Source organism: Cervus elaphus, chromosome 19 (genome assembly GCF_910594005.1).
Source record: "Cervus elaphus chromosome 19, mCerEla1.1, whole genome shotgun sequence".
Lineage (NCBI taxonomy): Eukaryota > Metazoa > Chordata > Mammalia > Artiodactyla > Cervidae > Cervus > Cervus elaphus.
Window position 1 is genome coordinate 48,328,556 of NC_057833.1, and position 24,635 is coordinate 48,353,190.

At 37.2% G+C, this 24,635-nt stretch overlaps 1 protein-coding gene across 6 annotated transcripts in view; it reads left to right on the forward strand.

The window, feature by feature from the left end:
• The first annotated feature begins 403 nt into the window (after positions 1 to 403).
• The window catches only part of LRCH3 (leucine rich repeats and calponin homology domain containing 3), a 98,558-nt gene continuing 74,326 nt past the window's right edge, over positions 404 to 24,635 (forward strand). For 2 of the 6 annotated variants that reach the window (XM_043875263.1, XM_043875264.1), the window contains exon 1: positions 404 to 757. In XM_043875263.1, coding sequence (XP_043731198.1) covers positions 496 to 757 — 262 coding nt within the window. In that variant the 5' untranslated portion in view covers positions 404 to 495. The remainder of the gene's footprint in view (positions 758 to 24,635) is intronic. The other 4 variants (XM_043875266.1, XM_043875267.1, XM_043875265.1 and 1 more) reach the window with 3 other exon arrangements.

The window sequence follows — 24,635 nt, forward strand, 5'->3', positions numbered from 1 at the left end:
GGAAGGGCCTAAAATATTTATATAACCCTTTCAATGAGAATTATGAAGTTTGGAGCCACTTATTTTTCCCTCAGGCAATAATGGTTAATAAATTCACAATCTCCACTTAAATCACTTGGCTTATAGAACGACAAGTCAAGGAACGTTTCCCCTCGTTTTTGGCAGCAACAGTGTTAAAAAATGTTTAATCTAATCCTCCTAAGGGAGGAAGGTAGTTTTGGTGAGGAGCGTTGTCTGAAAGATATTTTTGTAGAGTTATGTTAGAAAGGCCACTGGGAGCCTACCGTAGGGAGCTGCTCCAGATTTGTGAGTTCCGTTTTAAATTTCTCTTGGAAACCTCCTGTGGGCGGAGGCCAGCGCCTGGAAGTGCAGAGCGGCACCGCAGCCCTGTCCGTCAAGGGACCCGGCCGGGGTCTGTAAGCCCCTTTCCCCGCCCACCTATCATCTGGTCGCGCATGCGCTGAGCTGAAGGGCCGGAGAGTTGTCGGCTGGGAAATGGCGGCCGCGGGCTTGGTGGCTGTGGCCGCGGCTGCAGAATACTCTTGCCCAGGAGCGTCGGGAGGTAACCTCTCGGTTGTTAACTGCGGCCCAAACTCCGGCGCAGGCCCTGGTCCTGGCCCGGGCTCGTGGAGCCGCTCCCTCGACCGAGCGCTGGAGGAGGCGGCGGTAACCGGGGTGCTGAGCCTGAGCGGCCGGAAACTGAGGGAGTTTCCCCGGGGAGCGGCCAACCACGACCTGACGGACACCACTCGGGCGGGTGAGTGGGGTGGTGGACATCCCAGCGGACCGGAGGCCCGGGGCGCGGTCGGAGGCCGTCCTGGCCGTTCGGGGGAATCGCGGGTAGTTACAGTAACTGGTCCCATTACTCCTGGTCGGACCAGGGTAACGGGGAGAAACCGACTGCCCCAACCCACCCAGGCCTGCGGGTCAGATCCGGAGCCTGGGGCGAGGTGGACAGCAGCATCTCTCGGGGAAGAAGGCCATAGGAAACTGATGGGTAGTGTTTTACTCTCCGAGAAAATTAACTTCTGCGGAAGCTGAGGTAGACCCTTGCTCCACCGGATTGCTGCAGGCCAATTCGGATTTAGGATGCCAAATTGACTTTACTCAGATTTAGGATTGTAGCGCGCTTTTAATCGGAGTAAAATATTGGTCGCTGCATTGTCAGGAAAGCATGACTCTCAGCACTGGCGTTTTTTAAGAACTGTTGTTTCCATTGGAGCCCAAACGCTTTTTCTTTCTCCCTTTCGTCTGGTTGACTTACCAAATGTACTTGTAAAAATAACTAGGGCCAACTTTCAGACTTCCACTACTTTTCCTCTTTCCTCATGCCCTCTCAAAAAAAAGTTGCAGGAAGAAAACTATTTAGGAAAGGCACAAAAGATTGCCTACCGTATCTATGTTTAATTCTTAAAAAAAAAATTGCTTTGCCTTATACATATTTTTTTAACACGGAAAAGACAATAAATTAGATATTATTTGATTTTCTTAGTTGTAGAGAACAGTATCTGGTGACTGACGTGTTCAACATGTTCCCTTTGTGTTTAAAATACAGCTTCCTCAAGGAGTAGATTAAAAACAGTCAGTACAAAGGAGGAAAACATCTCTTACATATAGTATAGTATGATGTAATTATTTTCATACAACCTTTTTTAAGCTGTTAACTTTTCCTATGTTTGTGCACTCATTAAAGATTGCTGAGTACTACATATGATTCACTCATTTTAGAAAGATAAGCAAAACTATTAACACTACTTCAAGAAACTGTTTTCCGAAGAGACTGCCTTTTCTGTAAAATGGAAGGAATCAAATGTCTGTTTGTTTAATCTTTTTGAAAACAGTTATATAGAATATAGTTTGTGTTTTTTAGTGAATGACCTTAAAATTAATTTTTTTTGCTTATGTAAATGAGCGGCCACTTGCCTTTTGCATGTGTTCCGATCGACAGCGTCTAAACTTGTCGTTCATACCCCAGATTTCGTGATTCTCTTCAGGAGGTGGCTATATGGCATATGACTGACTGTTCAGGAGATGGATAGCATAGTGACTTCATATTGCATGAGTCATTTCAGTATTACTGCATTAAGCCTGAAGTTAAGGGATAAGTTGATTGTAGGAGTTTATCTAGCTCATTATCTTACCGGCTTTAAATAGCTCTAGGGCCAGTGTGTTTTTCCTTTAAGAAATATTAGCTAACAAAGAAAACGCTAAGGCATTTATAAAGAATAAGTAATGCCAATGAATTTTTCCCTTACTATGCCATGAATTTCTAATTCATTATTATCCACACTTATTTTTATTACTTTAATAGTTTGTTTATAAACCAGATTTTTTGTTCCTTGACATTTTATTTAGTCAAAAAGTCTAAAAGATTGCAAAGTACTTTATAACCTGTTAGACTAGATTAATTTCTAAAAGGTCAGAAATATCTCTTATTAAGTATAAGAAGTCTTTGGCAGACCTTGGTGAGTACAAAAATACTGAATTCTCTAAATTATTTTAAACAGATAATTTGATGTGGATAACATTGATTGAGTTTTCACTGTTTACTCTTCATTGTGGTAGATGTTTAAAATACATTGCCTTGTTAAATACTTAACAACCAATGAATTAAATATTATCCCAAGGATTTCCCTGGTGATCCAGTAGCTAAGACACCGCACTTCCAGTGTAGGGGACCTGGGTTTAATCCCTGGGCAGGTAACTAGTCCCTCATGCCACAACTAAGACCCAGCACAGCCAAATAAATCAAAATAAATGCTTAAAATATTATTATCCCAAATTTACATATGAGGAATCACACAGAATTTACAAGAAGCCACTCAGAAGCATGTAAATAATAATAGTGGTAGAATTTCAGCCTGGGTCCATCTTACTCTTTTTCTCTTCACTGTGCCACACAGCCTCTTTACATACAGATAGATATTACCATTCCTGTTTTTAGAGGTAGTGAAACCCAGGTTTGGAAAGAAAAATAATTTGCTTAGAGATCTGTAGCTAAAGCCAAGGAAAGTGTTGTTAGCCGTGATTTGAGCCTAACTCAAATCCTGTTGGAGGTAACTCCAAAACCATAGACTGTTACACAGGGTACTTTGAATTCAGACCCAACTTTTGTTAGCGGAAATGTTTTGTTTAGACCCTATAGAATATTTAAAGCCCAAAACATTACTTAAACACTATGTTAAAAGTTTCCACATAATCTGTTCTTTCCTAATATATAGAATGTATCTATAGATACATAGAACTGCTATCCTTACATTTTAAGAAATAGTACATATTACCCGTACTGTTTATAACTTGACATAATTACAATTCATCATGCAACATTTTCTTGGGATTTTTCCCCTCCTGTTTGTTTTAAACGGTAGATTTTTAGGAAGAAGAAGACGTATTTGTTTGGGAATGAGTTACCTGATCCAATGAACAGGGAAAATCTTAAATCATGAAAGACTTTTGGGGGCTGAAAAGTTGTAGCTTTAATTTGGGGAGGCAGAAATGGGAAGAAAAGCCACTCCAGGCAGTGGAATGGATCCCACCCTGCCACAAAGGTGTGCACATAACTCAGGGCTAGCTAGTCAATGTGGTCCATCCCTCTGGCAATAGTGATAGTTTAGAGATGGACACATTTTCCTATCAGCATGCAGGAGTGTTAATTCTGTTGAGAATGAGGCATGCTTTGAACCCTGGAGTTGCTGAGAGAATAGAATGTGAACCTGGAGCTTGCCAATAAATTGAAAGCAGAGCCAAAAGATAGAAGGAATGAGGCCAAGTTCTGATGGTAATCTTTGGATCAATAGCCAGGCTTTGAATTAGTGGTATCCTTGGACTGTCAAATTATGCAAGCTAATGAATTCCCTTTCCTACTTAATCTGAGTAGACTTTTGGATACAAAATAAGAGTCCTGAGTAATTTGATAGTGAGTCTGCTCTTGAAGTTGTGGGGAGGTCAGTTTGGTCAGAATAAATCGGTTGGATTAGAGAATATGAGAGCTGCCCTTTGCATTTGAGGCAGCTGACTGATGATAGGTTTGGAAACAGGGAGACTGTTCATTTAACAGATGTTTGTTGACTAAAGGATTTTCAGGTGTAGATACACAAAGAGGACCAAGACACTCCCTGTTCTGAAAGAACTCAAGAGATCTAGTGTAATAGAATGAGTAATGTAAAGATTATTTGAATTATCTAATAACAGCAAAACTTTTATGCGTAAGGCATTATGCTAGGTAATATAGTGGGAATAAAAATAAGAGAAGACTCTACCCTGTAAGCATTAAAAATCTAGTAATCTGTTTGGCCGGCTGCAGTAACAGTCAAGGAATGAAAAACAGTCTGAGGTCATACTGGAAAATAAATGTACAAATGTTGACTGAATTTTCTTTTTTTTTTGTAAAGAGACAGAATGCATCAAGTTGCCGGAGTTATTAAACCTGTAGGAGTAGGAAGGTGGTAATGCTGCTGATAATAGTAGCTAACATTTGTTGAGCTGTTAGCATATTGCAGATATTGTACTAAACTATATATATAAAATGCACATATAACAACCACCTGAGTTGTAAGTACTAGTTTTAACCCCATTTTACATGTAAAAATGGAGACCTGAGATTAATCTGATCAGTGTTACACAGGTAGTAAATGACAGCACTAGGATTCAAATTCAGATACATCTGATCCTAAAACTTGTGGTTTTGATCACTAAGCCATACTGACAAAGTTTGGTTCAATTTCTTTAGTTGGCCTGATACATGTGCTACTAGAGTCTTAAATGTATCAGGCCAACTAAAGAAACTGTGAAGTAAATAGAAGTGTAAATCTGGAACTTTTAAGAGTTAAGTTAGAACTGCAGCATAAATTTGAGACAGTCATAATGAAGGGTTTATGCAGTTCTTGGAGAGAGAATGTGGAGAATGGAAAAGTTGGTCACTGACAACCATGGGGTACCATAGCACTTAAAGGGCAAGAAGAGGAATCAGTTCGAGAAAAAACCAGAAAAAAAGTTTTATAACTAGGCTTCTACTAGAATTTAGAGACTCCTAAAACCAAAGGAACTGTGGTAACACTCTGAAGTTATTTTACAGGTGAGAAGCTGTCTTAAATATTAAGACTTTGTTTAAGGTTATGTAGTGAAGTGGTGCTGCTTTGCAGAAGACAAGTAGGATCATAGTTGACGGTGTAAGAAATCTTTTCTGAATGGAAAATTGAAAACAGGAAACCAAGAATTCAACTTTTGGAAAAAGCCTGTGGTTGATGGCAGATGGGAGAGACTAAGATGATACAAAAAAAAAGAAAGAAATTGAGATGTAATGGGTGAGCCTAAGTAACACAGTCTTATTGAAGCCATGAGAATAAAGCTTTCAAAAATTGTGTGCTTACTTCCTAGATAAAGAAGAATGAGGATTGCATAAAAGACCTTTTAATTTTTCAAAAAACATTCTGTAACTCACACAATCATGGTTTCGTTAGTCTTGGAAATATGCACTGAAATGCCAGGTCTTACGTGGAAACCATATTTTTTTTGGATACTTATTTATGTATATTTTGTATCAACAGCAGTCTGTATACTGTGAATTTTCTACAACGGTGCTGTCCAGTATAGTAGCTACTAGCCATAAGTGTATTAAAATTAAAATAAGTTAAAATTTTAAAATTTGGTTGTACTAGCCACATTTCAAATGCTCAGTGGCCACATGTGCCATACTGGTCAGCACATTAGACAGACCTACTGTCAGTTATATTGGACAGCACAGGAAATAGAATCTTCTCATCATCACAGAAAGTTATATTTGACAGTGATGTTGGGGCATACTGTGTTGAATAGAATTGAAATTTTCTTCTGCATTGTCTATTTTATAAATCATATTTCTTTTGGCAAATCGTTTCTATATCCATAAACACAATAAGCCACCATGATCACTAGAGATGAGAGCACTTAAATAATTGTTGAGAAGATAGCAGCAGATGGGGGCTCAGTCATAATTACCAGATCTTTGATAATATCTCAGGGCTGAAAGGGGGTATATCATTTTTTCTTCTAGAAATAATATCTTGATTTTTTTTGTTTGTTTGTTTTTTAAGGGTGTTGACTTTTTACTTTTTTTGGCTGTACCAGGTCTTCGTTGAAGTACACAGGATCTTTGATCTTTGTTGCAGCACATGGGATCTTTAGTTGTTGCTTGCGAACTCTTAGTTGTGGCATGTGGGATCTAGTTCCCTGACCAGGAATTGAACCTGAGTCCCCTGCATTAGGAGCACAGAGTCTTAGCTGCTGGACCATTAGGCAAGTCCTAGAAATAATATCTTCTTAATAACTGCCACTTAAGCATGCCATCTTTGTTAATAGAGGCATTAACTGTATAGTTGACCCATTTTTCATCTGTATCATGCGCTCAAATCAGGAACCTTCTAAGAGCCTTAGCCATGAGAAAAGAGTAGAAAAAAACCAAAGCTAATTTTATTTGACTAATCAGACTGTTTCAAAATCACTCCTGATATCAAGAGTTGTACATGCTCATTGTAGTACAAAAAGTTATAAAGAAGACATTAAAGATCTTTTGTAATTCCACTTACCACAGAAAACTGGTAGTGAATCTTGGTTTGAAATCTTTAAACATTTTATTCATGAATATATACATTCTCACTTTTTAAAAAAATCTTAAAATGGGACCTTATAAAGGCTGTTTTATCATTTTTTCACTAAATGATATACAGTATCAGAAAATATCTGCTACAGAAAGATATGTAGCATATTTTTTAATAGTAGTCCACCATAGGTATACTGTCTTCTCATTTACCCTATTGATACACTTTGAAATTGTCTTCATCTTTCACTGTTACAAACGATATTGCTGAAAATAACTGCATGTGTATCTCTTTGCAGACTTATTTAATTTCCTTAGGATAAATCCCTAGAAATATAATTGGTTGGTTAAAAGAATGTACAGTTTTAGGGGTTTTTAAATACAGGTTGTAAAACTGTTATTCCTAAAGGGTTTTTTAGCTTAGGTTTGTATCAGCAGCTCATGAGTTGTCTTCACTTTGCTGATTTTATTCTTTGTGATCTGTGTCAGTCTGATAGTCTGAAAAAGAGATTATATCTCCTTCTTCTGTATTCAGTTCATCTTGAGGAGTGTAATTTTTTACTACCATTAGAAAAAGTAAATACAAAGAGAAATATTTATTTTTTCTGTTCTTTTCTGTGTCCTTTTGTCAGAATAAATTGATGACAAAGAATCAGAAACTGTTTGTGCCTGTATATAAACTGTATATTTGAATTTTTCCATGATTATAAAAGTAACACGTTTATTACAGAAAATTTGGGAAAAAATAAAGTAGAGAAAGAAAAAGAGTTAATACTACTGCATCAATAAAGCACTGTGAACATTTTGACATATTCTTCCAAGTTTTTTTTTAATCTGTGTACATGTATATTGAAAAACATGGTATTAGCTTTTTGTAGTTTGCTTTTTTCCACTGTAGAGTATATTAGAAATACTGTGTCATATCTGTTGACATTTTCTTGTAATAGAATTCTAGTCGTTGCAAAGTATTTAGTTATATCTTTGCACTTAAGCAAATCCCTCTTATTGAGCATTTAGACTATTTCTAATTTTTTATTGTTATAAATAATACTAGAGTAGAAAATGGCATCTCCAGTATTGCCTGGAAAATTCCATGGGCAGAGGAGCCTGGTGGACTCTAGTTCATGGGGCCACAAAGAGTCGGACAGGACTGAGCACAAGTGAACACTTATATAAATGTAACTCTTTGCTCACATCTCTTGTTATCTCTTACTGGATAAATTCCTAGAAGTGGAATTGTTCTAACAAATTATATGCAACTTTAAAAACATAAGTAAAACATAACTTACAAACAGAAAGGAGTTTCTCATAGAAACAGTGTTACGTACTTTATGTAGTTTAACTAGGTTTATAGGCCACCCACAAAAGACCTGTTTTTTTCCCCTGGACATGAAAGCCAACTTAACTCACATTTGATACGTCTCTATACCTAAAAGCCAGCTCTTCCACATGTCTATGTCTATAAAGATTATGTGTATATGTTAATAACACAAATTCTTATTGAAGTTCATCTAACCTCAGAGAAGATCTGGGGTATAGAGCTTGAAGTTGCCTTAATAGAGAGCTTAAAATTTCAAGGCTTGGAATTGTAGTGAAGTACCATCCTATATTATATGTTCATGCTTGTTTTAATACAAACCTATGGCTTCAAACCAAATTAGTTTGTATAGTGTTATTGTTTTCTGTAATTCACGAGTGTCCCCCCGCCCGCCCACCCCAGCCGCCCCAGTATTCCACTTTCACAAATATGGATATAATATTGTATATAATGGTATTCTGTGTAACAAAGTTTCTGTGAATATATACACGTTGAATTGAAACGTGGGATGCTCAGAACACATCTCAGGAAACATTGTAGAACTCCCCTGCTCTTACAGCTTTACCTCCTATTTGGAATGAGAAATTGTGTGATTCCTAACTGGAATGAGCTCTGATACAGTCTCATCCACTTGCCATATCCTTTCTCTTCTCTTCTGCCTGAGGAGCAGCACAATTCTTATATTGTATTGACACAATACAAAAGACTTAAAAATATCCTGTTACTTATGTCTTTACCCACCTCCTCCCTTGCTCCCCTCCTGTGACAGACACATATTTTATAAAGAGAAGCAGAGACCATGGGGAAGATCATGGCTGTTGAGTATAAAGGTTTCTGAAATAAGATTTAAATTTACTTTTCAGGGGAAAAATCTAGACTCAGCTGTACTGGCATTGTTTGTTTTAAATAGGAAGGGTAAATAGTAGGATGGTGCCTTTAGGAGGGGTGAGAAGATGAGTCATAGATTATCACACAAATCAGTGTTGAGACTAAATGAATGGCAACAAGGTTGGGACCAAGGGTTTCCTAGGGTTCATTTTCTTTTCCTCTGGCTGTATTTGGAGGCTAGATGCTTAATATTACCTCATAAAATGAAATAGGACTTTTAAGTAGTAACATGCATGTTCATTTTTTTTTTTTCCAGTTTATTTATGAAGCAGTTACTCCACTGAAGTTTGGAAGAAAATAAATGGTTAATATGGTAATTCACAAAAGGAACACTGTTTTGAGTTCCTGAAGTAGCCAGCAATATCAAATGCAGTGCTACTAATTATAGAATCATAAACTAGTACTAAAATTTTAAGGAATTTCCTTACTTTTAACTTTCTTCCTTGCTCCTCTAAATTTGTAGATTTTTTATTATTTGAAAGAAATATCAAACCAAGAACTTTAACTTATTTGTTAAACATATTTCTTATAAGAACTAGGTAACCAGTTTTTTTCATTAAAAATGGGTTTTTAGAAATGACCTATAATCATAGAGAGTGAAAAGATAAGCCACAGAGTAACGGATTGCCAATAAATACAACAAATAAATGATATCTAGAGTATATATAGAATTTCTGAAAAAAAAAGAAGATAGCACAATAGAAAACTGAGAAAACACTTGAACTGATACTTCATTAAAGAGGAATTCCAAATAACTGATAAATGTGTGAAAAGGTGCTCAATCTCATTAGTAATCAAGGGAACGAAAAAGAAAACCAAACTGAGATATTTCTCTCTCTCTCTTGCTATCCCACGGTTTAAGTTGCTATCTCAGGTTAGCTCCCTCCGATTGCCCTCAGGGCATTCAGGCCCGGTCCTTACCCTAAGCAATGCCGCCCGCTCCTCTCCGTTCCGCCCCCACTTGTTGGTGGCGGATGCGGGCGTCTGGGGTACTTTTCTCCTGGGAGTTGCTTTTAGGCATGTAATCTGTGGGTTTTATTTATTTTTCCTCCCAGGTAGGTTGCCCTCCGAGAACTTCCCCCAGACCCGCCAGTGTGAGGGTTTCCTGGTGTTTGGAAACTTCCTCTATTACGACTCCCTTCCCGGGACGGGTCTCTGTCCCTAGCTCTTTTGTCTCTCTTTTTATGTTTTATATTTTGTCCTACCTCCTTTCGAAGACGATGGGCTGCTTTCCTGGGCGCCTCATGTCTTCTGCTAGCGGTCAGAAGTTGTTTTGTGAAGTTTGCTCAGCGTTCAGATGTTCTTTCGATGAATTTGTAGGGGAGAAAGTGGTCTCCCCGTCCTATTCCTCTGCCATCTTCAATGTTTTCCCAAACTGAGGTATTTCTCATAGATTGACAGACAGTACAGAGTACTAGAAAGTAACCGTTCTCCCTCAGTGTCCTCAGGGAAATGGTTCCAGGACCAGCCCCCACCTCCACCCCCCAGACACACACACACAAAGACACTAAAATCTGTGGTTGCTTAAATCCCTTACATAAAAATGGCATACTGTTTGCATGTAATCCATGCAATTCTCCCCTGTACTTTAATTCCTCTCCAGATTACTTGTAAGATTTAATATGATCTAAATGCTGTGTAAATAGTCACTGGTGCGTTTTGCTTTTTGGAGCTTTCTGTAATATTTCTCCCAAATATTTTCAATCCAAGGTTAGTAGAATATACAGGTGTTGGTTCCCACAAATACAAGGGTACTGACTATGGAGCACTGGGGACACTTATACAGTGCCGAATGGAGTTGAAAAATACCCAGTAAAGTTGAAAATACACATATTTTATGAACCAGAAATTCCAGGCTCTGAGGTACATACCCCAAAGAAACTTGTGTATAAGTGCACTAGGATATTTGTATAAGAATGTTCATGTGCTATGCTTAGTCGCTCAGTCGTATCCGACTCTTTGCAACCCCATGGACTGTAGCCCACCAGGCTCCTCTGTCCATGGGGATTCTCCAGGCAAGACTACTGAAGTGGGTTGCCATGCCATCTTCCAGGGGATCTTCCCAAACAAGGGATTGAACCCACATCTCCTGCATTGCAGGCAGATTCTTTACTGTCTGAGCCACCAGGGAAGCTGAAGAATGTTCATAATGTTGTTCATATTTGACAAAACAAAAAAGCAAATGATCATCAATAGAATGTTGTTTAGTCGCAAAGTCGTGTCAGACTTTTTTGTGACTCCATGGACTGTACCTGCCAGGCTCCTCTGTCCATGGGTTTTCCCAAGCAAGAACACTGGAGTGGGTTGCCATTTCCTTCTCCATCAATAGAATGGGTAAATCAATTATTGGATATTTATGTGATTTCACAGCAGTGAATATGAGTAAGTTACAACTGCATGCAATTACATGGATGAACCTTGGAAACATGTTGAGCAAATGAAGTATATAACACTATATGCAGCACACATTTACTTAAATGAAGTTCAAAAACGAGCATAATCATTCATAAATGCTAAAACTTTTAAGAGGCAAGAAAGTAATTACTGTAAAGTTAGGATTATGATTACTTGTAAGTGAGAGGGGAAAATATTAAAGGAAAGGGGCTGTGGGTTAAGGGTGGGTGCATTTCTGAAGTACTGAAAATATTCTTTAACCTGGATTCATCATCTATATGGTTATTCACTTCATACTATTTTTAAAAATTGTACATCTACGTTTATGATTTATGTACATTTTTAATGTCTTCGTTGTTTAGGCTTGCTTATTCATTCTTAACTCGATTGTTACTCATATCACCTCTTCTTTTTTGCCTTCATTTTGTCTTCTCTATCACCTTACCATCCCCCTTTGCCAGTCACTTTTCTTGCTTCCCTAATACTTGTTCACACATTTTTACTGTCACAGTGAACAGTAGTGTCTTTTTTTCATACTAAATTGGAAGCTTCTTAAAGAAGGTATATTAGTTTTCTCTTGCTGCATAACAAATCATTATAGCCAAAGCTCAAAACAACATTTATTATTTTACAGCTCTGTAGGTCAGAAGACTGGATTCAGCTGAGTTATCTGCTTGTGGTCTCACAAGACCAAAATCAATGTCTTGGCCAGGCTGGACCCTTATCTGGAGGCTTTGGGGAAGAATTTCCTGAATCATTCAGATTTTGGCAGCATTCAGTTTCTTGCAGTTACAAAACTCAGGTCTCCATTTCCTTGCTGGTTGTCATCTTCTGGCTGCTCTGAGGCTCTGAGAGGTATCCACATTCCTTACAGCATGGCCTCCTCCACCTTCAAACCAACAGTGGTGTGTCCTCTTGGAATCTCTGACTTCTTCTTTTACTATCAGCCAGAAGGCTCATTTGATGAGATTGGGTCTAGCCAGATTATCTCTTTTTTGTTTTAATTCAGAGTCAGTTGATAAGCAGTTGCTTAATTATATCCGCAAAATCCCTTCTGCCTCATGAGGAATATAATCAGTGATATTTCATATTCATAATCCCAGGGAGTAGGGTGGAGATCTGCGGGGGGCATTTTAGGATTCTGCCTAACATTAAGGGTTCTGTCTTAATTTCATGTTTATTTTGTACATCACTTAGTACAATACCAAATACCCTTTGAGTGTTTATTGGATGGATGGATGCATAGATGGGATATGGATGGGAGGGAAAAGTGAATGAATGAGAAGGCAAAAACAGGAAATGAAAAGCCTCTTCTCTTTTTTAGCTTTAGAAATAGTGACAACTGACTTCTGTGTGGTTGGGTATAATGAGGAGCCTTGGGGCTTCAATGATATAGTAGAATTCAGTCAACACATTCTCAAGCATAATGCCAGTGTATATACTTCCCTTTTATGTCAAAAGTCAGGCATTCAAAGCCTCTTTAATTGGTGTCATAGAGGATAAGAGTGATCATGTTACATGTGCTAGGAGTCAGTACCCCAAAATAATAAGTAACAATTGAGAATTTTTAGGTGTTTGAAAAATTTTAGAATAGGACCTTGATTTGCTAATAAAAGAAGTAAAACAAATTTTAAACTCCTTACAGTAAAGCAAGTTTTCCGTGTATATTCAGTATTTATAACTTTAATAATTAGGCAAGGCTCAGTTATCCAAGGAGACTCTTAGCCTGATAAATATGTGATCCTTTTTCTATCTCAGTAACATTGTGATATCTGGTCATCTGTTATCAAGTGACAGACCATAGCCTGTTGGTTCTCAAACTTTAGTGTGCATAAAATCCCCAATGGCACTTTAAAAAATATATACATTCCTGGGTCCAGACCCTAGAGAGTCTGATTCAGCAGATCTAGGGTGGGGTCCATTCAGTTCCATTTTTAACAAGAAATCAGATAGTTGTAGGTGCATGTGGCCTAGGAACCACTACTTGAGGAATTCGTTCATAGACTTTACTACTTTACTCTAAAATTTGTTTAGGAAAATAGTATCTGTTCACTTCCTAAAAATATCTTGATTGGGTAAGCCAAAGATTTTATTCAATTGAAAAAAATATTAAGTATAAAATACAGACTTCATTTTGCAAAATTGGGCACTTTGATACAGAATAAACCTTTGAAAGATTGGTTTATTTGTTTTAAAGGTAGTGTCACTGAAGAGCTGTATTGTTAACTAGATACAAATAGATAACCAACTTAATAAGGTTATCCAGTGGATATGGGTAACCAATTATCTGTATAAACAGCTAACCAAATACACTATGAAAATTGAGCATAAATAATTAGTTAGGGTCTTAATTACAAGCAGCAGACACCGGCTGTGGTTATGAGTAGCCCCCGTGATCTCTGGGAGAACTGGAGAACCAGGCTAGTAAAACATTACTTTCTTATAAGTAAGTAACCAGGAATGTGGCCCAAATCATGTGGCAGAACTTATCCTGTGAAGACACCACTAGCATTGCCACCTGGGGATAGACACCTCAAATTGCACCACCAGCACCAAAGATAATGGACACTGTTTACTAGCCCTGGAGCGTTTGCCACCACTACCTGTGGAAATTGGAATGTATTGTTATACTGCTTTTAGTTCAAGGTTAGGGGAGGATGTGCCTGGGAGAACCAGACCATATGCCCATGCCCATAACTGCAAGAGAGTCTGGGAAAGCTAACATATGGTGTGGCACTTTTCAGCTTCTGTTGAGGAAAGAACTGTTTCAAAAAGTATTGGATTCTCCAGACTGGAATAGTGTTTAGATCCTGGGCAGCCTGAAAAAATGGCATGTGTCTAACTACAAGTTGTTTTTGGTACTAAAACCAGGTAATCAATTAGGCCTTTATAATTATCAAAATAAACAAGAAGCAGTATGTATGATGCAGTGATAGGCAGTTTATTGTAAGTAGTATAATTTCTTTACAATTAAACATTCCATTGCCTGGTTCAGTTGGGAGAGGAGGAAAAGATTTTTCTTTTCAAGGGGTACCTTCAGTTTTCCTTTCCTTTTTTTTTTTCTTTTTTTCCCCTCAACTCTGATCATACCCTTAGTTTCTGTTTAAGATCTGAAGTCTGCATTAATTTGAGAAGAAGGATGAACAGTGTTGCCTACTTCCTGTCCTTTCAAGTTTGCATGTCCCAAATCCCAGTATCTAGGGACAATATTCTGTCATTTTAGCCAGTGGTCTCCATAGTAAGAAATTATTGACAAAAAATGTGTTTGTTTATTGTGTGTATGTACTAAATTACATGTATTATAAAATAGGCATAAAATACAAAATTTAAAGTAGAAATTAAAGACAAATAGAAATAGAAGTTCTAATGTTTTTGTTCTATACTCCAGTGGATCATTATTTTACACTCCAGTGGATCGTTACTCTTCATCCTGTGGATAGCAGGCCCACATGAATACTGTTGATTCAAAACAATGATTAGCCTCTTAAATATCTTAAGTAGAAGAAAGGGAATTTAATGTTAAGTATCTGAAAGCACTCTAGACCCTACTTTGAGGCAGTATGGGAAGTGAGAGACTGTCTGAAGTATGGAATCCAAGGATAGAGAGCTGTGACCTGTTGAAAAGGAAAGGGTTTTAGAAGACAAAGACTTAATAATTTCTTGAAGCAGTGCTATAGATGACAAGGGGTTCCTTTTATAGCATGTGCAAAACCAGTGTCTGTGTGAAGTGTGCTGAGCTGCTCCCACAGATTTGAAGGGATGAGGTTAAGTAGGGTAGGAGCAGTGTTACTTTGGGAGTAAGAAGATTTGGATGCTGCTTCTCTGCTTTTAATACTTTTCCCCCTGTCTTTTATTTTCTGCAGCTTGATTATGATGAAGCTTTCTTTATATGCATCCTGCATTAGGTTTACAGAGCCTCTTGATTGTATGAATTGAAAAATTTTGGTTATTTGGTTTCAGTCACGAGTTTTTCTTTTTTCTTGGTTGACAGACACTACTCAAAGTCATAATTATTCTTCTTCGTTATGATTTGCTTTTCCCTGGGTATTACTATTATATAACATCTTGTTTTGAAATTTTCAAGTGTGATCTATAGGTCCAAAGTTTTGCTATTCAAACTGTGGCTTATGGATCAGCAATATGGCATCACTTAGGATTTAAGAGAAATGCAGAAATTCAGGCTCCATCCCAGAATTAGAGTCTGCATCTTAATAAGACCCCCAAGTGCTTATGAGAACATTGCAGTTTGAGAAGTGCTCCTCTACAGCTGTTCCAGGTAACTGAGGTTGCTTTTTTCCCAAAGGGTCTCTGAGGTAAGTATATAGATGACCCCAGTCATTCTAACCCCGTGCCGCAGAAGTCAGCCAGATTGAGCACTCTCAACACCAATCTCTCAAAAAGGGTGGGGAGAGGTTCAGTAGACAAGAAAGTTATGCCAGCGGTTTACTTTGTTCTAGGATGTGATATGCTCATGTGATTTTTTGGGCTCCCAAATCACTGCAGATGATGACTGCAGCCATGAAATTAAAAGATGTCTGCTCCTTGGAAGAAAAGCTATGACCAACCTAGACAACGTATTTAAAAGCAGAGACATTACTTTGCCAACAAAGGTCCATCTAGTCAAAGCTATGGTTTTTCCCAGTATTCATGTATGGATGTGAGAGTATAAAGAAAGCTGAGTGCCAAAGAATTGATGCTTTTGAGCTGTGGTGTTGGAGAAGACTCTTGAGAGGCCCTTGGACAGGAAAGAGATCCAACCAGTCAATCCTAAAGGAAATCAGTCCTGAATATTCATTGGAAGGACTGATGCTGAAGCTGAAACTCCCAATACTTTGGCCACCTGATGCGAAGAGCTGACTCATTTGAAAAGACCCTGATGCTGGGAAAGATTGAAGGTGGGAGGAGAAGGGGACGACAGAGGATGAGATGGTTGGATGGCATTACCAGCTTGATGGACATGAGTTTGAGCAAGCTCCGGGAGTTGGTGATGGACAGGGAAGCCTGGCATGCTGCAGTCCTTGGGGTCTCAAAGAGTTGGACATGACTGAGCAACTGAACTGAACTGATGCTCATGATCTGGGCATATCGTGGATATGTATAAGCTAGAGTTAAATATGATGCTAGCAAGTCCTTTAGACTGTGCCTTGGCTCAGCCGAGCCACTGCTAAAGTTATGTTCAAAGGGTTAAAAAAAAAAAAGTCTTAGTATGTCATCCTGTAGGTGTAGTAAGGATGCCAGCTTGTACAGAAACCCTAACCTATGTCCACAGCTCAGTCTTCTTGTGTTTTTTGATCTCCACTTCTCTTATGAGGATTGGAGCTTTCTACCCAAAATTACTATGTTGTAAGCAGGTTTTTATTTCTCATTGGTATATTTGTTTCTCATATTTGCTTTTAAAAGTCTAATTGTTACTGGTTCAGTTGTTTATCTTGCTTATAAAGACACTGTTTAGTAACAGTACAAATTAACTATTCTTGAGGTCGAATCAACAGTGACCAGCATAGGTTTATTAGTTTTGCTCTCCTATCATAGTACTTAGAGCTTCTCAGATGGCACCAGGTAAAGAACTCCAAGAGATGCATGATAGGCAAGTTCAAGCCCTGGGTTGGGAAGATCCCTGGAGTAGGAAATGGCAACCCACTCCAGTACTCTTGACTGGAAAATTCCATGGAGAGAGGGGCCTTGTGGGCTACAGTCCATAGGGTTGCAAAGAGTTGGACACGACTTAGTGCACATGCATGCATCATTGTACTTGCAATTTGTAAACACTTCATTTTCCAACATAAGATAATGACAAACACAACTTCGACTTACTTTCTATAGAATCTGTATCTTGATTATCCTTTTGTCACAAAAGAAAGAGAATTTTTCATAATGGGTATTGATTTCTTCACAGCATCCTTCATGTTATCTTTGTTTTTTCGGATCCTTCTGGACTTAAGGATCTCTTAGAGATTTAAGAAGTTTATAATTGGCTTTACCTGTTGTGTTCCATTACTCATATCACTGCCTAAACCCTTCATATGTGGGAGCCCTTCTCTTGAGCAAGCCTTTCCCCATACCAGCGTTGCTGCTGGGAACTTGAAAATTGCATTTCAAGAACAAAAAGATTTTCTAACTCTGTCTTGTTTCCCCTTCCCTCAAATAAAGCATTTGTTATCTTTAAGCAGTCTTTGTTCCTTGTAGTGAGCAATAGGATACAGGATTACAGTCTGTCTGCTGCAGCCTCCTTTTATCGTATTTCATATGACAACTGATACCAGACAGGATAGCATCAGGGACAACTTAGATAATTTATGTGAAGGAGTAGGAGCCTTTCAAAGGCATGAATGTGGACAGTTTTAACTGTTTGACCAAATTCTTTTTTTTTTTTTTTTGACCAAATTCTTTTCTTACTGTAATATTAAAGCTCTGCAGTTGATTCTCATTTAATTCTAATCTGAGTTACCAACTTTTCCTTTCCTTCATACCCAGTATAGTCTTATTTTATGCACTGTTACTATATTTTATTATATCACACTGTATTTTCAATTAAAGTACTGTCCAAAGTTTCAGAAATATTACATTTAAATGCCACCTTATGACTGCTTATTTTCAGTAACTCTTATATATATGATGCCACTGAACCGTATTTTTGAAGACTCCTGAGTTTAACTTCCTTAGTTTTCTCAGTATATTGATAATTGGTTTGATTTCGTATGTATATCCAGTTGGCTAATCAGGACCAATTTCACCAAAGACTTATCTTCTTTCTTTAAAAAAAGGAGTATTTCATATGCATAATGACTTTCTAGCAAAATGTATTTAAACTAACATACTAAGTAATGTAACAGCTATTAAACTCAATGTAAAATAATATTATTATCAAAATAAGTAGTATTGAATTATTTCACATTCTCTGTGCCTCAGCATGTGATGGTTTTTGCAGAATACAATATGTTCTTTGCTGTCTTACATTATGCTGCCTTGTCAAAAAGTACTTTTTTACTTTGCCAGGGTTATATGACTCAAAACTTTATATTTTTCTTTAAGTTGTTGTGTTACTATTATCATTAGAGTATGTATTAAAAGTTTGTTATTTTTGTTTTCATCTGTTTTCTGGAGGAGGAAACCTTACTGCAACATACACAGTTGCAGCTTCATAGTAATGCACTATTCAGATTTCTTAGTCTGTTTTTCAAATGTAGACAAACACAGAAGCACAGAGATAATTTATTTTATTTTTGGCTGCACTTGCTTTTCGTTGCTGTGCCTGAGGCCTTCTCTAGTTGCGGGTGTGTGGGCTTCCCATTGTGGTGCCTTCCCTTGTTGCAGAGCATGGATTCTGGGGTACATGGGCTTCAGTAGTTGCGTCATACCTGCAACATGTGGAATCTTCCCAGACCAGGGATCACACCCGTGTCCCCTTCATTGGCAGATGGATTCCCAACCACGGGTCCACCAGGTAAGTCCAGAAAGAAATATTATTCGGTCTCACCTCAGGCCTGTAGTATCTGAAATTCTAGGAACCAGGTCTTGCAAGCCCTCCGGGTCCATCTAATGCATGCTAAAGTTTGATAGCCCTTGCCATGGAATATAGAAAATCTCAAGGTAATTATATAATTATTTTTATAACTTCTCCATTAAATTCACAGCATCAGTTATTTTTAATAGCACAAACTAAAGAATTTATCTAAATTCTAAAGCTCCAATTTTGAGGGGCCAGTACTTTAAAATCTTCATGGTTACAACTTTGCAATGGAAGCCCTAGTACATTGCTTGCTGCTAATAAAACCTTTGTTTTATCATTCCCTCCACCATGCGTGTGTGCTCAGTCATTTCAGTCATGTCCAATCCTTTGCTACCCCATGAACTTTAGCCCACCAGGCTTCTCTGTCTGTGGGTTTACCCTGGCAAGAATAGTGGAGCAGGTTGCCATTTCCTCCTCCAAAGATAATCTTCCCAACCTGGGGTTCAAACCTGCATCTCCTGCATCAGCAGGTGTATTCTTTCCCATTGAGCTGTCAGGGAAGCCCTCCCTCCACCATACTTTGTTTTTAAAAACTGAAAAACTGCCTTTTGCTTTTTAGGAACCATTGAGTAGTGGAGGGAGAGTAAAGGTTTGATAATAGTATAAAACATTTTATTAAAAGTTTTATTAAATGCTTCTTAAAAATGGTAATAATCCCCTTCTCCAATCCCCTTCCCCTCAACGTAAAGGAACAGAAATTCCAGTAGATACTGAAAAAGCAGGCCAGGGAGCATGAGTAAGAAAAGTAGCCCCTTTCCCTTCCCATTGTAATTTTCAGCCTTCCTGTTTTAAGATGCAAAAGAAAATCCAGTCCAGTGACATACCAGAGTATAAGTATATTGTAGTTATTTAACCTGTAATCCCTGTGGATCTTAAAGGTAATACTTAGTGAGAGTCTCTGAAGAAGCAGTTTGATGATGCTGTATGATGTTAGTATTACATGATATCTCTTTAAAAATCCTGATGTTTCACTCTAATAATGGCATTGACTATTAATCATATATCTTTTTCAGCATTTTAAAACAGTTTTTAGTATAATAGTGTTTGATGTGAATGTATTTATGCATAGGCTTTGAATTTGGAGAAATCTAGGTTTGAATTTTGATTCAGTCACTTACTAACTTTGTGTGACCTATAGGCAATGTTTCTTAACCTTCCTAATGGCAGTTTCCTCATTTGCCTCAAGGACATTTTGTTGGATTAAATAAGATTGTAGCTATATGAAACAACAAGTGTTCTAGTGCTTATATGTGCCCAGCAAAAGATAGCTTCCTTTCTTTTCTCTTTTCCTTTATTTCCCCTGCTTAATTCAGTGCCATATCTATTTAGTAAAAATGTATTTTGTGCCTGTGTCTCAGGCACTGTTCCAGGCATGGACGTAGTTTTTTTTTTTTTTTAATAAATTGGGAGAGCTTTTTGAAGCATGGTTTTTTAATCTAACATAAACTAACTCCAGTTTGTTACAAAATGTTTTCAATTTTTCAGTCATATTTTCTGTTTCATTATGGAGTCATTTAAGGGCTTCCTTGGTGGCTCACTGGTAAAGAATCCACCTGCCAGTGCAGAGATATGGGTTCCATTGCTGGGTCAGGAAGGTCACCTGAGAAAGAAGTGGCTACCCACTCTAGTATTCTTGCGTGGGAATTCCCATGGACAGAGGAGCCTGGTGGGCTACAGTCCATGGGGTCACAAAAGAGTCAGACATGACTTAGCTGCTGAAGAATATTGAGTCATAACATACATGTAACAGGATTAAATTGATACATTGTGCTGCCATGGTTTTAAATGGACATATACCCCCATTGTACTGATAGAAGATAAAGATATTTGGTTACCACTGGTAATTGGTATGATCTTTTCCCAGAGTATTTTGTTGAAGTCATTTTTTGTAATGTATGATTTAGTTTCCTTCTGTTTGTACTTTAAAAGTTTCATTTTACTTGGAATTTTTGGATTATCACTTTTAAGGATTTCTTCTAAAATTTTGGAGAAATTCTTTAGTTGTCTTTAAATTTTATATTATTTAGAGTAAGAATCTGTCAAATAAAAATATTTTTGACTGCAGAGTTTCATCATTAATAATGCCTTACGTTTTTAAAATACCTTTTTCAAAGAACAGAGTTCTCATGCTTTTTTATTACACAGTTTTTACATTTCACTTATCCTAGTTCTGCATATGTCACCAACAAAACAAGATTAGAACCCAGGTCTCCAAAGATAATTCTCTTAGCTAAATTATATTAAGAGTTCTAAGTTTGATTTAATTTTTCACTCCTCTTGTTAAATTTCTTTAATATTTTTATCATAGCCCAGCTTTAGAAACATGTAGCAAAATTTTGTCAGCCTACATGCATTTTTCAGCATCCTACACTTCTAGGATATGTAGAAAACATAACTTGGGAGGGGGAGTTATTTTTCAAAATCATTTCGTATACATCATTGCTTTTCCTGGGTTAAATATGTGTAAAGGGGTAAAACATGGAATGTGGGCCTTCTTAGACTCTAGCGTTCTTGATAGCTTTTCCATAAGACTTTTTTTTTCCTTTTGTTTATTACACACTCGGTTCCAAACGTTGACTGCCCTGGGGCCTGGTGCGTCCTCCAGACAGTGAACAGAGGGTGGAAAGAAGGGCTGGAAAAAATGCAGTGTTTCATGATGTTACAGAAATGAGACCTTTACTCTGGCAATAGGAATTCACATTTCAAAAGCTGATGATTGTCAAGCTGATCTAAAAAATTTTATGAGAATGCCGAAATAGTTGCTGCTTTCTTAAAACTTGACCCTTTCTAAAACAAAATTTGTCTTTTCTCTAAATAGCCTTCCATATCAATAAGGAAAGCATATCACTATTTTTGAGTTAGTTCTCTTCTTTAAGATGTGTTGTGAGACAACATTCTAAGTTGGAGGGAAAAAAGGGGGCAACTATAGCATAGCTTAAATGAAATGAAATGCAATGAAAAAAATCCATTTACCTACATTTAGTTGTGTGGAAGATAGATGGCATTGCTTACATTTTCAAATCTTGTAAATAACTAGTCACAAAGTTAAGTGTTACTTGAAGCCTCTTGAGGTAATTAAAAAAAAAAAAGTCTCAGAAAGTTGCTAGAAACATCTTGTGTTAAGTTGTGAAGGAATAATGATCAACAAAAGCATTTACATAAAATCAGTATCTAGCAATTTTACACATCCTATAAAATAAGAGTTTGGGTTTTGAACAAAATTTGAACATTTAAGTATAAACAATGAGACCAAATTGCCATCCAGTAGGAGCCTAGGAAACTTTGGTCATCATTAGTGAGCTAGAATATACAAGATTACCAATATGATGTTTAACAACTACCTTGGGACTCCTCAGTTAATTGCTTTTATAGAATGACTGAATTGCAGAATAAAAAGGTTGTTTGAGGATCACTTTGTCTTCGTCCTTTTGCTGAATAAAATAACCTGTTTTTTCTTTTTCTTTTTTTTACCAGTAAATCCTCAATTTGATTTAACAATTACACTATGAAGAAATCATTTCTGGAAAACTGATTAACAATTTAAGTAGGGTAATGATAATACATTTGGCCATAATTTAAATTCTGCATGAGACAAGTGCTCCGGCCTGGTGCACTGGGAAGACCCAGAGGAATCAGTCTTTATATCAGCAATGATTAAAAAAAAAAAAGGTGTTAATCTTTTTTTTTTAACTTAAAAAAATTTTCATTGAAGTATGGATAATTTACAATAGTGTTAGTTTCAAGTATACAGCAAAGTGAATCCATTACACATACATATACATATATTCTTTTTTAGTTCTTTTCCATTATAAGTTATTACAAGACATTGAGTATAGTCCTTGTGCTATATGGTAGGAAAACAAGTTACTTTTAACAATTTATTTTTCTAGTAACATGTTTCTATGTTAAAAAGATTTGACAGTGCATTCATTTAATGTGAGGGTTTAATTTTAACCAATATCTATTAGCAACAAATTAAACTTTACTGTAAAGAAATTCTTTATAGTGTCATGACCAGATTTCCTAATTTCAGGGAAGGCCACAATGAATTGGCCAGACATGTTACAGTTAAAGATTGTTGTGACAAGATTATAATAAACTTGTTCAAAAAGTTAGTAAAGTTTTAACTTGTAAGGTACTAAAGAGAAATATAAAAAGATGTCATTGTATCATCTAAAAATTTTGATCATAGTCTATGCTTTTAATTTTCTAACTGATCAAAATCAACATCTGCCTCATAATGAAGCACATTTTGGCATCTCTGTAGATGCTGCTATGTGAAAGTAAAAATAGGGGAAATAAGTTGTGATAGTCACATTCGTAACTTTCAAAGAAGATTATGTATTTCCTGAATTAGTCATATCAAGTGGTCATCATTCTGTATGAATTCCAGCATTATAAATGAAAGTAAGATATTAATGGAATTTCTCCACTTATTTCTAACAGTCTACTTTGACATCATTGCTGATTATCAACATCCCTATTGTCAAATTGCTAGGCCTTTCTAGTTCACATTGTTTTTTTTAGTTCACATTGTTTTTGACTTTGGGGATTGTGAGTTACAGAGACTGGATCTTATTCAAGTATTTGCTTCACTCAGAAGTCAGATAGGTCAATGGCAATCCCTCTTAAAAGTTATGTGTGTTAATTGCTCGGTTGTGTCCGACTCTTCGCGACCCGCCAGGCTCCTCTGTCCATGGGATTCTCCAGGCAAGAATACTGGAGCGGGTAGCCATTTCCTTCTCCAGGGGATCTTCCCTACCCAGGGATTGAACCCAGGTCTCCCACCTTGCAGGCATGTTCTTTACCATCGGAGCTACCAGGGAAGCCTACCTCTCTAAATTTTTTTCCTGTTTCACTATGACACCAGTCATGATGGTCTGAATTTTTATACAGTACTCTAATGCAGAAATTAAACTTAGCCATCAGGTTGAGATTTTGAAATTTTTTCAGTCCTTGAAGTTGTTGCTATATACCCTGTACACTTCCATTATTTTCTTCCTCTAAGCAATCGAGATTTCTTAAAGGTCCTTGCTTTCTGAAAAGGAATAGTAATCTTATGGCAGACCATTTGTCTTTCCTTTCTGCCTCTGCAGTGCTTGGGCAGTAGTCAAAGTCCTGACTCTACTAGTCCTCTGACATCATACTAGCAGGAAAGTGGCAGGTACCTCATTACTGCTAACAAGTTGAAGTCCAGGCTCCCCATAAATGTCTACACTGATCCCACATTGTGGGGAGTGGAGCCCTGTTACCTTCTAGCGGGCACAAAAGTCTCAGCTTCTTTCTTACCCTCTTTGATCCCTTGCCAATGGGGACTGGTTGGAGGAGCCAATGAAATGCTAAGTTACAGTCCTGCAAGGGTGGAAGTTTAGGCTCCCTATTTAACCTTTGCTCCTTGCATGGTATGTGAGGCCAGTTTTTTCTGAGGTGTTTGGCTGGAGTAGTTACTGTATGAAAGTTTTCTGTCTTGTTAAGTTGCCCCTTTCCTGCTCCTTTGGCTAGAGAAAGCAGTCTTTTGTTGGTTAGCTGTTTTGTTTTGTCTCTGTCCATTGGTGTTTCTGGATTGCCAACTTGGAGATGTCTTCTCCAAGTGTAGGATATAGGAGGCAAAAAGAAAATCCAGGGAAATGATCACCATGTCACTTCTTGGATCTCGAAACCCTTAGTTGTCTTGTTTTAACCCTTTTGAATCTTATGTTTGTTTTAGATGTAATGACCAGTTTTTAGTTTAGGAATAGGGAAAAATATATCTGCTCTTTCTTACAGGAAGCATAAGTCACTAATTGGCATTTAAAATTATGTAAATTCACTAACTTTAATAAAAAAATTAAAATTAAAAAATTTTTAAAGAATATTCATACATATATAAATAAGACTTAATGAAAAGACTAGAAAATATACTCATTTCAACTTCTCTGGGTTGTATGATTTTATTAATAAAATTATTTTTA